We start from the raw sequence: 13,130 nt of genomic DNA on the forward strand, positions 1-13,130 counted from the left end.
ATGGGAGAGAATCTTTACCACATGCACCTCAGATAGAGCATTAATCTCCAGGATATATAAAGGACTTAAAAAACTTAACACCAAAAACCCCCCAAAACATCCCAATCAATAAATGGGCTAAGAAACTGAGTAGATACTTCACAGAAGATATACATTTGTTCAACAAATATATGAAAAATGTTCATCATCTCTAGCAATTAGAGAAATGCAAATTAAAAGTACTCTAAGATTTCATCTTACACCAGTCAGAATAGCAATTTTCAAGAATACAAGCAACAATAAATGTTCGTGAGGATGTGGGGACAAAGGTACACTCATACATTGCTGGTGGGACTGCAAATTGGTGCAACCATTATGGAAAGCAGTATGGAGATTCCTCAGAAAACTTGAAATGGTACCACCAGTTGACCTAGCTATCCCACTTCTCTGTTTATACCCAGAGAACTTAAAATTGGCACAGTACAGTGTTAACAGCCATATCAATGCTTATAGAAGCTCAATTCACAATAGCTAAACTAGGTACCCTTCAATAAATGAATGGATAAAAGAAAATGTGATGTGTACATACGTACACATACATACATATATACACACACACACACAATGGAATATTACTCAGCCTTAAAGAATGAAATTATGAGATTTGCTGGTAAATGGATGCAGAATATCATGCTAAGTGAAATACGCCAATCCTAAAACACCAAAAGCCAACTGTTTTCTCTGATATGCATATGCTAATTCACAATGGGGAAGGGCTAGAGAAGAACAGAGTTACTTTAGATTAGGTAGAGGGGATTGAAGGAAGGGGATAGGGTATGAGGATAAGAAGGATAGTAGAATGAATTATTATTACCCTGTGTACATAAGTATATGACTGGTGGGATTCTACATCATGTATAACCAGAAGAATGAGAAATTACACTGCATTATAAATGATGTATGCATTCTACTGTCATGTATAACTAATTTAAAAAATTAAATATTTGTTAAAATAAAATAAAATGTATAGTATAGCCAAAACTCATTTTTTATAACATGCTAAATAGAATTCTTAAAACAATTTGACTTATTTAAAGTATGCTAAGCATTAAAGAAATTTTGGAAGGGCAAGATTTTTTTCAATCAGCTCCTAATTCACATTTACCTAAGACTAGTTTGAAAGAAAGACTTGCTGAATTTAAGATTAGAAACAGAAATTAATCTTTCCTGTTGAAATATATAATATCATATTCAAGAGAAACAGAGCCTCTGCTACAGATCATATAACTATTCATGGGTGTTAAATCACAGAAAATTTTCTAGCATTTCTGACATTCTAAGATAATAATCCTATCTACAGCTGAGTTATCAGATTCTTGTCCTTTCCCCGCTTTCCCTAAGCTCTCCTTTCCCATTAGTCCTCAAATTCCCAAATGCTAAAGAAACAACAACAAAAACTACTCTCTTGTATCCCCTCCCTCACTTAACCTGTACCTCAGGGATTTCCTCAAACTCTATGATCATGTTTATAGCTTAGAGCTTTTGATTTGGTCAACTTAAGGTAATATTAATAACAGACATATATATTAACCATTTACTGTAAGTTGAGCATCCCTAATCCAAAAATCTAAAATGCTCCAAGATCCAAAATTTTTAAAAAACTGATAAAACACCATAACTGGAAAATTTCACACCTGATCTCGTGTGACAGATCACGTGAATGTAGGTGCACTAAAAATATTGTATGAAGTTACCTTCACACTGTATATGCAGTACATATGAAACACAAATGAATTTCATGTTTAAACTGGATTGCATCTCCAACATATCTCATATGTGTATGTAAATATTTAAAAATCTGAAAAAATACAAAATCTGAAATATTTATGGTCCTAAGCATTTCAAACTCAAGCAAGTTGCTCCTAGACTAATCGAATTGGGAGGCAGGGTAACACTGCTTACATCCATTTATTAATAAAATTATACTTTGGAGATTAGAGATAGAAATCTGAAATGATCTAACAAAGATATCACTTAACAGCAGGTAATATATATGAACCTCAAAATAGGAAGTATGCAACTAAAGACCACATATTAGCAAGAGATTAAAAAACACATACCTAAGTATTCTGAGAGATATTTTCAACAAGCTTTAAATTCTGAAATAACAGAATATGGGATATCATCTCCATGGGAAAAAACACTATCAAGAAGGTTTGACCAACAGTAAGAAAGCCTAAATTTTATATTAAGGTCACTCCTCTTGGCCTTAGTTTTATATGTTTAAAAAAAAATTAAATTTTCTTTCAGCCTGAAAGTCCTAATAAGTCATTTACAAGGGGTATTACAAATGAAAATGTCATGAAACATTATTATAGAATAAAACAGTTGTACTTAATAATAATAAGCAAGCTCCCATTATTTAGGGCATCAAGAAATATATAATAGGAAGACAAAAATTATCGATTCAAAGTATGAGAGATTTTAATATCTTTTACATGTATATGTTTGTGTCTTTTGTATTTATATATTTAAAAACACAATCTCTCAACATGGCAAAATGTTCTCAGAATACTGACTCAGGACTTTTTTTAAAAATTTACTATGGGCAAAATTTTAAATGCAGGAAAGAGAAGCCACTAAATATCTGAATTTACAAACAAAATTCTAAGAAAAATTTTAACAGATTGAAATAATTTTGTGGGATAAGAATATAAATCAGAACATAGTTAAATGTTTGCTGCCATCTTGTGGAAAATTATGTTTTATGAAACTTTTTCATTCATTACTTATATTTCAGTTCTACTTTTGTAGTCATACTGTGTATTTAACTTCACACTTTAACATTAAGGTTAAGGAAAGGACTACACAAGCCATCAAGTCTCACTTCCTGACAATGCAGAAGTCATTTCTATAATGAGGAATCACTATACTGTAAAGAAGTCCATTTTATATATGAACACCTAGAACTATAAAAGAAATTCTTCCTTAAAAGAGGTAGTTTTTTAATCTTTAAGCTGTCTTCAGTCAGGCATAGTGGCACACACCTGTAATCTCAGTGACTTCTGAGGCTGAGGTATGAGGATGGCTAATTTAAGGGTGATAGCAATTTAGTGAGGTCCTAAGCAACTCAGTGAAACCCTGTCTCAAAATAAAAAATAAAATATAGGGCTGGGGATGTAGCTCAGTGGTAAAGCACCCCAGGGTTCAATCAATTCTCAATATCAACAATAACAACAAAACTGTCTAAGCTGTCTTCACCATTTTCTTCTGAGCATTCTGTTATATGCACAACATTTTTTTTGTGTGACCAAATGCATTCTTGGCCCATAGAAATTTTAAAAAACAAATGAATCAAGAGGTCTGTTTATTGTTCAAAATATTTAGTGGGAAATTTTTAAATTAAGGATTATCTATTTTATAAACTACATTATGATAAATGTTTTTCAAGGTCAGATTTAACTATGATAAAATGTTTTATTACCACAGGAATATCCAGGAAAATCTCAATTATAGTACTACTCTACTGAAAGAATCATCTATTATATCCTTACATTCTATTCTCTACGTTATTGGTGCAAAGAGTTAAGGACGCTATATCTATCATATGTCTACCTTATACATGGAGAACATTTCAAATGAACTTTTAGGGAACCAACCTAGATTTCATCCAAGATCTATTACAGGCTACTAGATTTCTGGCAGATCATTTAACTTTAATATTTTGATTTTATCATCTATCTTCACTTTAATTTGAATGCTACAAAGATAATTATATCTTCATGATGGTATTTGGTTTTAAGAGGTGTTGTGAGAAAAATGGACTGGTCATTTATTCTGAAAGGAAAACTAACATGCTACAACCCTTTCTTGCTTTCAATAAAATAAAATAAAATACTATTATTAATAATCACTGTAATAGAACAAAATGCTCTCTCCTTTCTATAGATCGAGCAAATCTCTAATACAAAAATCTGAAATCCAAAATGTTCTATTAATGAGACAATGTAGTGCTCAAAAAAATTTGAATTTTGGAGCATTTCGGATTACAGATTTTTAGTCAGTGTGGACCACTTATTCAGCCAGACTCAAATTTTGACCTACATCACTACCAGTCTTGAAATAGGCCCAAGACAGCCCACACCCAACCTATGCAGGTTTCTGTGGTTATAAGACTCAGCTATGACCCAATTTAGTGCCAGCATTAGTGACCACAAGACTTTCTCCACCACTAACCCCTGAGCATAGCTATGGCCTGGCCAATACTCACAGATGGAGCCTCTGAACTTGCTCTGGCACCAGCAGAAACCTGCACACTGGAGGAACAGACTCATTTTTGGCTTACTAGCTGCAGCATTGGACTGGGTGCATGTCAGAGACATATTATATAGGTACTTAGGACTATGAGACTCAGGTACAATGCAGTTGTGGTGGTCAAGTAAGTGACTGTCTTTACCAACAAACCTCCATTTGCTGAGAGAAGGGCAGGGCAAGTAGCACAGGATTGCCTTGGAACTTTGTGCTAAGCTGGTGAAACCTAACACTGGGCAGATCCTAACAGCACTAATCTCAAGGCCTATGTCCAAGGATGGTCTCTGTAAAAGTTCCAGTACCAGATGGAGTCATGTGGCCCAGTTTTTCATATTTCTATTCCAGTCGGCATCACCTGTGTCTGCTTGAAGCAGTCTTGGGCCTTGCTTGAGACAAGTTCACCCAGCAGCAGGCATCCTATCATTGTGGACTTTGCTTCTTCCTACTATATTGCTTTGCTGGTTATGATGGGTTGTGGACTCAGAGTGTGGCATGTCTCAGAGCCAGGTAGAATCCTGTAGTACCCAACCACAAGTCACTGGATAAGGCATCTTGACCTATCACAGCCTGAAAGAGACAGAGACTTGAAGGGATGGAGTACCTTTTGTTAGTATTCCTATTTCACACAGAACAACAAACCAACTACAGATTTGAGACAAGCTTGGACTTGGACAGCTCTCTAGTATTGAGACAATGACAACACAGCAGATGATTAACATGGACTTAGGGGTGCCTGTAGTCACTACTGAAGTAGCAGAAGTAACTACAGGTTCAGAGAACATAACTAGTCTGCCTTAAATTTCTGAACAGGCATGAAACCAGAATAAAAAGATTGGAATAAATACCAATTTTTCAATGCCCAGAGGATGTCACACACCAAGGATTGTGAGCTTTCAGAAAATCATGACCTCATCTAATGGTCAGAATAACACCAGAAACTGACTAGATAGTAACCAGTATGGATGAACTCTCCAAAATAAAAATTTTAAAAATTTTGATACTGGGGATTGAACCCAGAGATACTTCACCACTGATCCATATTCCCAGTCATTTTTATTTTGAGATAGGGCCTCACTAAGTTGCTGAGACTAGCCTTGAATTTTTAACCCTCTACCTTAGCCTCCTGAGTCACTGGGATTACAGTAATGTGCCACGATACCTACCTCTAATAGGAAATATAAAATGGCTGTTTTAAGGAAATTCATCAAGCTTCAAGGGAAGGAAAAGAAGAGAGAGAAAAGATTCAATCTCACAGAGAAACTTTCAGAGAGAAGCAATTTTTAAAAAATTAAACCAAACAGAAATTCTTGAGCTGAAGAACGTACTAAGCAAAATTTAAAATATGATGGATGGAAGGACAGATGGACTGACGGACAGGGGAGGGAAAGGGAAAGAAAGGGGAGGGGAAGAAAGGAAAGGGAGAAAGAAAACCAAAATAACCCAAAACCAAACCAAACCAAACCAAAAAAACCCTGCCATTCAATACTGCAGCCAGCAAAGCTATACTTAAGAAATGAAAATGTGATATAGACATTTCCCAATAAATAAAAGCTGAGGGAATACATCTCTGCCATACCTGTCCTGCAAGAAATTCTAAAAGGAGTTCTTCAAACAGAAAGAAGACATTAATAAGTAAGATGAAAACATGGGAAGGCTTAAAACTCACTAACTAGAGACAAATGCAGAATGCTCTATACATGGTTTGTAAACCATTCTATCTTTAATATGAAGACTAAAAAAAAAAAAAAACAAAAACAATAACTACATTAATAAGTTAAAGAGACAGGCAATGCAGAAAGATGTAAAGTAGTACATCCACACTTCAAAATGTGGGGAGGAATCAAGTGAAAGTGAAGTTTTTTATTAGTGTATTTTCTTTTTCTTTTTGTGTCTCTTATCTTTATAATCATATGAAATTGCTATTCTTTCAAAATAGTCTGCTAAAATCAAAACATGTTTTTTGTAAGTCTCCTGGTAACCACAAAGCAAAAATCTGTAAGACAACCCCAAAATAATAAGCAATGAATCAAGATGCACTACTGGGGTATCACTTAACACAAAGAAGACTATAATAAAGTAAGGAACTACAATAAAATTAGAAAACAAATAACAAAATGGCTGTAATAAGACCTTACCTTTCAATAATTACTTTAGATGCAAACAGATTAAATTATCCAATTAAAGACATAGTGATAGAATGGAAGATTACAGGGTTTGTTACAAGTCCCCAAAACCTCACCATATCAATCACTGGAGTTAGAAGGCTATGAGGGCCTGTCTGCAAGCTAGGGACTCAAAGAATGTTTCGCATGCCTAAACTTTCAAATATCTTTTCCAAAATAACTTATTAAATTAGCTTTTCTGCATATACACGAAATTCTCTGATACTCATAATTAAGAAGTCATTAGAAATATACAAGTTTAGTTTGAATGCACTGCCATGGACTTTAAATTTTCATTACAGCATAGGTTAAAGGACTTACAGCATCTGCTTTACAAATGGTGTTGGCTACATGTCGACACAGCATCTTTAACCAGTTTTCTTTTGGAAGTTCATCTGATGTCATCTGGAAACTGAGCAGCACATTTGCCTGCTCTGTTGGTGGCCTTACAAGCAAGGCAAAAGCATTATGGCAATCTAGGGTTCCAAAATAACCACAAACATTAAGTGTTACTCCTTGGAGATTTTTAAGTTTACTTTCCTCAGAGTACCAAAATTCCAATACAATGATCTCTTCTCCACCCTCCCTGTCCCCTTTATTTCAATTAAACAAAAAAGAAATCATGAGTTAAAAAAAAAGTCTATTTGAAAATATACAGAATATCACCATGTTAAGTTGAAAAACTAGTAAGAATTACAAAAATAATAGCATACCATGTAAGGAACCAACCATGTAAGGTTCCAACCATGTAAGGAACCAACTTAGTAACATTAAGTAAGCAGGATTTTCCATGACATTTAATATTTTCTATGATGAATTTTAAGAAAAAATTATTTCATTTCTTAGAATTCTAGAATTTGTTTCAAATTAAAATGGCATTACCAAAGGGAGACCAGTAGAGGAAAGGGATCAGTGGGGCAGGAAGAGGGGAGGGAGGGGGAAGTGCTGGGAGTGATATTGGACCAACAATAGTGTTGTGTTATGTGCATGTAAGAATATGTAACAACAAATTTCATCATTAAATGCGACTCTAATGTAAGAATAAAAAATGTGGAAAAAAAAGAATTATTCAATTAACAACATACTTAAATCACATTAAATGAATGTGCCCAAACATTAAAACCATTATTAAATGTTTTGTGCCCAAGATGCAGAAACAGAACCTATTTTAAACAATGAACTCTTTCATAACAAAAACTCTAAAACATTGAAGTTATTTAAATATCTCATTTACCTTAATAAACCTAGAGTTTGACAATTAAATAAATGTCCCAAATTACCCTTAATAAATCCAGAGTTTGGCAACTAAATGAAAACAGGAATTTAAGTTGCTGCTCAAGTTTCTTTAAGAATTGTTTCTCATAAACTGAAAACTTCTAACATTAGAGGAATCGGTAATACAAAAAGCTTACATTATAAAAATGTATGCCCAGGCTGGGGTTGTGGTAGAGCACTCGCCTAGCATGCGTGAGGCCCTGGGTTCGATCCTCAGCACCGCATAAAAATAAAATAAAGGTAGTGTGTCCATCTACAACTTAAACGAAATATTTTTTTAAAAAATGTATCCCTAACATTCAAACTATGGGCATGAAAACACATCATTAGGTGACAAGTAAACAGGTAACACTGTTTTAGGGCTGGAGGTGTGGCTCAGTGGTCAAGTGCTTGGTTAGCATGCATGAAGCCCTGGGTTCTATCCCCAGCATCACAAAAATTGTTGGCAATATCAAGCACCCACCCTAAATACTACCAAAGAAGCTTTCTTCAGTACAGCTATGACTTGGATATGGAACATCATCCAAAGGTCCATCTACTAAAGGCTTCATCCCCAGCTAGGCATTACAGGGAGTCTGAAAACTTTTAAGAGTGGGGTCGAGAAGGAGGTTTTAGGTTATTGTTAGCATGTCCATGAAGAAGACTGTGGGACTCCAGTCTCTTGGTCTCTTCCTCCTCCTCTTTCCACATGCCAGCCATGAGGTGAATACTACTCCAGCACATACTCCATGACATATCATGCTGTCTCATGACAGAATCAAACTAATGGGTCTAGTAAGTCATGGACTGAAACCTCCGTAACTACAAGCCAAAATAAATAAACTTTAACTCTTTATAAGTTAACAATACCAAATATTTTATAACAGTAAAGCTGACTAACACATATTTGACCTCATGTCAAGTCTTCTAGTTACTTCTAGCATATTTACTTCACACACACCTATTCCCAACCCATATCTTATACATAGCCACTGGCACTGGGGGAGGTATTAAGATATGAAGCATTGACTGGTGATTTCTTCTAAATTCTGAAGAAATTTTTTTAAAAAATTTCAACGTGGAAATAAGATAGTTTAACCACTAGAAGTAGGATATCCTATAGGTTGAGGTTCACTGTCATTAAAGAAAAAAAAAATTAAAAATTAAACCTCTTTCTACAAATGGAGTTCAGAAAGAGGTACAGGAACAATTACTTTACCAAACTGACCATCTATACTGAAAGATAATACATCAATTAGAAAACAAAAATACAGCTAAGTGTAGTGGCATACACCTATAATCCTTTAACCTGTAACTTGGGAGGCTGAAACAGGAGGAACCAAGTTCAAGGCCAGCCTTCTCAACTTAGTAAGACTATCTCAAAATAAAAACAAAACAAAACAAAAACAGGCTGGGATGTAGCTCACAGGTAAAGTGACCTAGGGTTAAACTGTCAGTACCACACACACACAAAAAGAAAACCACGCAGAAGAAAATTAAATCTCCAAAGAATATAAACTATTTTTATCTAGCTAATAAGATAAATGAGCATACCTTCTGTCTCTCTTATGTCCAGCACCTTCTTAATCTGAGAAAGAGGCATTAGGTGAATATGCTTAAGAGAAGCTGGAGGTCGGGCATGGCCATGAGGACTCCTAAAAGTGCCAATAACTTTGTGTCGTTTTCTTGCTATCTGATTACAGAAAATTTAAAAAAAAAAAAAAAAAAAAAAATCATTAATAATATGAACAAAAACTGAGGCCAAATACTTAAAAATAGCACTAATCACACAAATCCATGTACAGCTAATCTGATTATTAGTCATTCCAGCGTTACTATCTGATAAGAAGCAGAACTACTTTGTGACAAAATCTTACATGCAATTGAGTAGCAGACAAGCTCACATTTGAGAAGTGTTCAAAAGTCAGAAAAAAAATAGGCCAAGGGATCGGGTATGTGGAAAAAAATCCTAGAGCTGTGAAAGAACAAGAAACATGGTGAGAAGCAATATTATGAAAGAATGATGGAACACTGAATAAAAGGCTGTGAGTTCAGAAGAAGGAGAACAGGTGCTCTTGAGATCTCTGTCTTAAGGTCAAAAGATCATTAATTTCAGTTTAAGAGCAGAATTTATAATATCTCAGATCCTATGTACTAACTGAATAACACAGAAGAAATAACACAAATGGTTCCTGTTCTCATTATTATTTATATACTACTGGGAAGGGAATTAAAGTAATCAAACAATGCATTAAACAAATGATGCAAATTATAAATTCAAGGTGCTGTGTTAGGCTACAACTTTACCTAAACCAGGTACTCACACAAAAGAAGAGTTAAGTAAGGTAACACTGGAGAAGATAAGAGCAAAATCAGAAAAGACCTTGTGATTCATGATATACTGAGGTTTTATGAATTTTATAAAGTCTACATGTTTTTTTGTTTTTTCACTTCCATGAAAGTCTTACGTATTATTTTGCCTTTAAAAAAAAAAAGCTCCTCTATACTAAAAGATATTAACATAAAATGATTTGTGATTAAGTTTCTTGGCTTTTGATTGATCATCATGAATATGATGAAATACAGCTGAAAATGTAATACTTTGTGTTGGGGCTAATGAACAAAACCAAAACTAATCAGTATATCATATTCACAATGAAGCAGAAATATGAAAAATGTCTATACTACACAACAAGTGTACATATCAAATATTAAAGGTTCACTTATATAAGTAAAGACTTAAAAGTAAAGACTTAAAATAATTATTTCCACTGTAAGAGTTGAATACATTTTTAAATTTGGCTAAGCAGAATAATTAAATGATTTTAAGATTTATGTTTTAAAAAGAAAAGCAATGACAAGTATTAATATTAATGATACAAGTGTTAATAAATTGAGGTAAAAAATAGATAAAATATACAAAACACAGATAAAATATATAAAGGAAAATGTATCCTTAAATCCAAAATTTATTTCAGTAAAAATATTACCCGTCAAAGAGAACACAGCATATATTTTTACCTACAGTCACTACTTCTAACTTGTATGATGTATACTATAGGTTTTTAATCATGTTAAGAAAGTAGCATATTTTCATTTCAAATTTGCTAAGTGTTTTATTTTTCTAAAACAAATTAAAGAATAAGAATTTACTTAGGAGTAAGAATTTTAAAGTCCAAATTTAATGTTATTTATAAATAGATCAGTTTCTATAAAAATGATTCTGGGACAGAGAACTTAAAAGGGAGTCAAACAAAAAGTCACTAGCAGGGAAGTGAGATGCTAAGGACTTGGAAGCTACAAAGGATGAGTCATGGCATGACTGAAGTACAAGGAACTTCAATGAGGCTGCTACAGAAGACTGTGAAGAGAATTAAGATCAAAACATTTAAATTGAGTCATTGCTCACCAAGAACAAGAGGGGTAAAATGCAAAATGGACTGGAATAGAGTCAGGTGGACTAGGGAGTTGAACAGGAAAAACCTAAGATGCTTTAATAGAAGCAAATGAATATAAGTATGGAGAGTATGTAAAGTAAAATGCCATGGTAATGTAAATTCATATACAATATGATTAAAATTGATTTCTTTGCTTAGCCCTTGTTTTCAAAAGTACTGCAGGCTAAAATTCTTATTATGCAGGAGACATATAGTTCAGAATTACCTGTGCCCCATGATTTTTTTATTTTCTTACTTTAGGATATGGTCAATTGTATATGGCGTTTGTAATGTTGTTACTTTTTTTTTTTTTTGGGTGCTGGGGATCGAACCCAGGGCCTTTTGCTTACAAGGCAAGCACTCTACCCACTGAGCTATCTCCCCAGCCCCCTGTAATGTTACTTTTATACTTTTTGTAACATTACCAATCTAATGAAAATATTTTTCATTAATCTCAAAATAACAAAACTCTGTATTTAATACAAGTGAATTTTGGTAAGGTTTTATTGCACTTGTAACTGCTTTATGCATGGCTTTTTCTCTAAGACTCCCTGTATTTTATACTTTAAATAATAATGTACATGGTATAAAAAGGCAGCACTTCAAGAGTGTAAAGCAGAAAAGGATAAAATGTTGGGGTGAGACTTGAAAGAAAACCAATTGCTCTGATGAGACAACGGAAAGTTACCCAGTTAAAAAAAGAAGTCAAGCAAGTCCTCTTATCAATGTCTGTTTCATCAAAATGAACATTCTCTTTAAAGATGAAGAAAACAAGCAACAATAGGTGTTGGAGAGGATGTGGGGAAAAAGGTACACTCATACATTGCTGGTGGGGTTGCAAATTAGTGCAGCCATTCTGGAAAGCAGTGTGGAGATTCCTTAGAAAACTTGGAATGGACCCACCATATGACCCAGCTATCCCACTCCTCAGCCTATACACAAAGGACTTAAAATCAGTATACTACAGAGATACAGCCACATCAATGTTCATAGCTGCTCAATTCACAATAGCCAGACTGTGGAACCAACCTAGATGTCCTTCAATTGATGAATGGATAAAGAAACTGTGGTATATATATACAATGGAATATTACTCAGCTATAAAGAATAATAAAATTATGGCATTTGCAGGCAAATGGATGAAATTGGAGATCATGCTAAGTGAGATAAGCCAATCTCAAAAAAACAAAGAACGAATGATCTCACTTATAAGTGGATGATGACACATAATGGGGGGTGAGAAGGGGGCAAGAATGGAGGAAGGAGGGACTGTATAGAGGGAAAAGAGGGGTGGGAGGGGTGGGGGAAGGAAACAACAGAATGAATCAAACATCATTACCCTATGGAAATGTATGATTACGCAAATGGTATGCTGTTACTCCACGTACAAACAGAAACAACATGTATCCCATTTGTTTACAATAAAAATAAATTTAAAAATTTTAAAAGATTTAAAAAAATTTTTAAAAATTCACAAGTTTGCACATGATATCTAATTCAAAGAGCTGAATAAAACATAAATATAAAAAAAATTAGTTTCCCCCAAAAAAAAAATGAAAAAAAATGCACTCCTTTTTATCCTTTGCTAGACTGTATAGTTGTGTAAAAATACATATTAAAAGAATGAAAATAAAAAGAATTAAAAAAACATACACAAAGATAATTCAATTTTCCTATGAGAGCAGTATGGGGAAAAAATTAATTAGGATATATGAAAATTTTAGAACTGGTATCATTACATGCCATCTGATACACTAAACATTCATTCACTGCAAAACCCACTAATTTGAAAAATAAAGGGATAATAAGGAATTTATAATATCTCTATTAAGTTCTCTCTCTTCAACAAAACATTGATTTTATCTCTACTGGAAAAATCTACTTAAATTTAAAAAAGAAGAACTTTTGTGAATCTTGAACAAGTATACATAAAAACAAGAAGTTCCCAAAATTCTTGACCTATGCATTTATTTGCATGGCAATAATT

General features: G+C 33.8%; 1 protein-coding gene and 1 long non-coding RNA gene across 2 annotated transcripts in view; one reads left to right on the plus strand and one right to left on the minus strand.

Annotated features, from left to right (window-relative positions):
- Positions 1-13,130, plus strand: part of LOC306670514 — a 1,027,288-nt gene that overhangs the window by 726,110 nt on the left and 288,048 nt on the right. The gene's annotated exons all lie outside the window — the stretch shown is intronic.
- ECT2 (epithelial cell transforming 2) overlaps positions 1-13,130 on the minus strand; it is a 75,308-nt gene that overhangs the window by 12,422 nt on the left and 49,756 nt on the right. Inside the window, exons 21-22 of the mRNA XM_079155128.1 lie at positions 9,261-9,399; positions 6,774-6,928 (exon numbers count right to left, since the gene is read on the minus strand). Coding sequence (XP_079011254.1) covers positions 6,774-6,928; positions 9,261-9,399 — 294 coding nt within the window. The remainder of the gene's footprint in view (positions 1-6,773; positions 6,929-9,260; positions 9,400-13,130) is intronic.

Source organism: Sciurus vulgaris (genome assembly GCF_902686455.1).
Source record: "Sciurus vulgaris genome assembly, chromosome: 10".
Taxonomy (NCBI): Eukaryota; Metazoa; Chordata; class Mammalia; order Rodentia; family Sciuridae; genus Sciurus; species Sciurus vulgaris.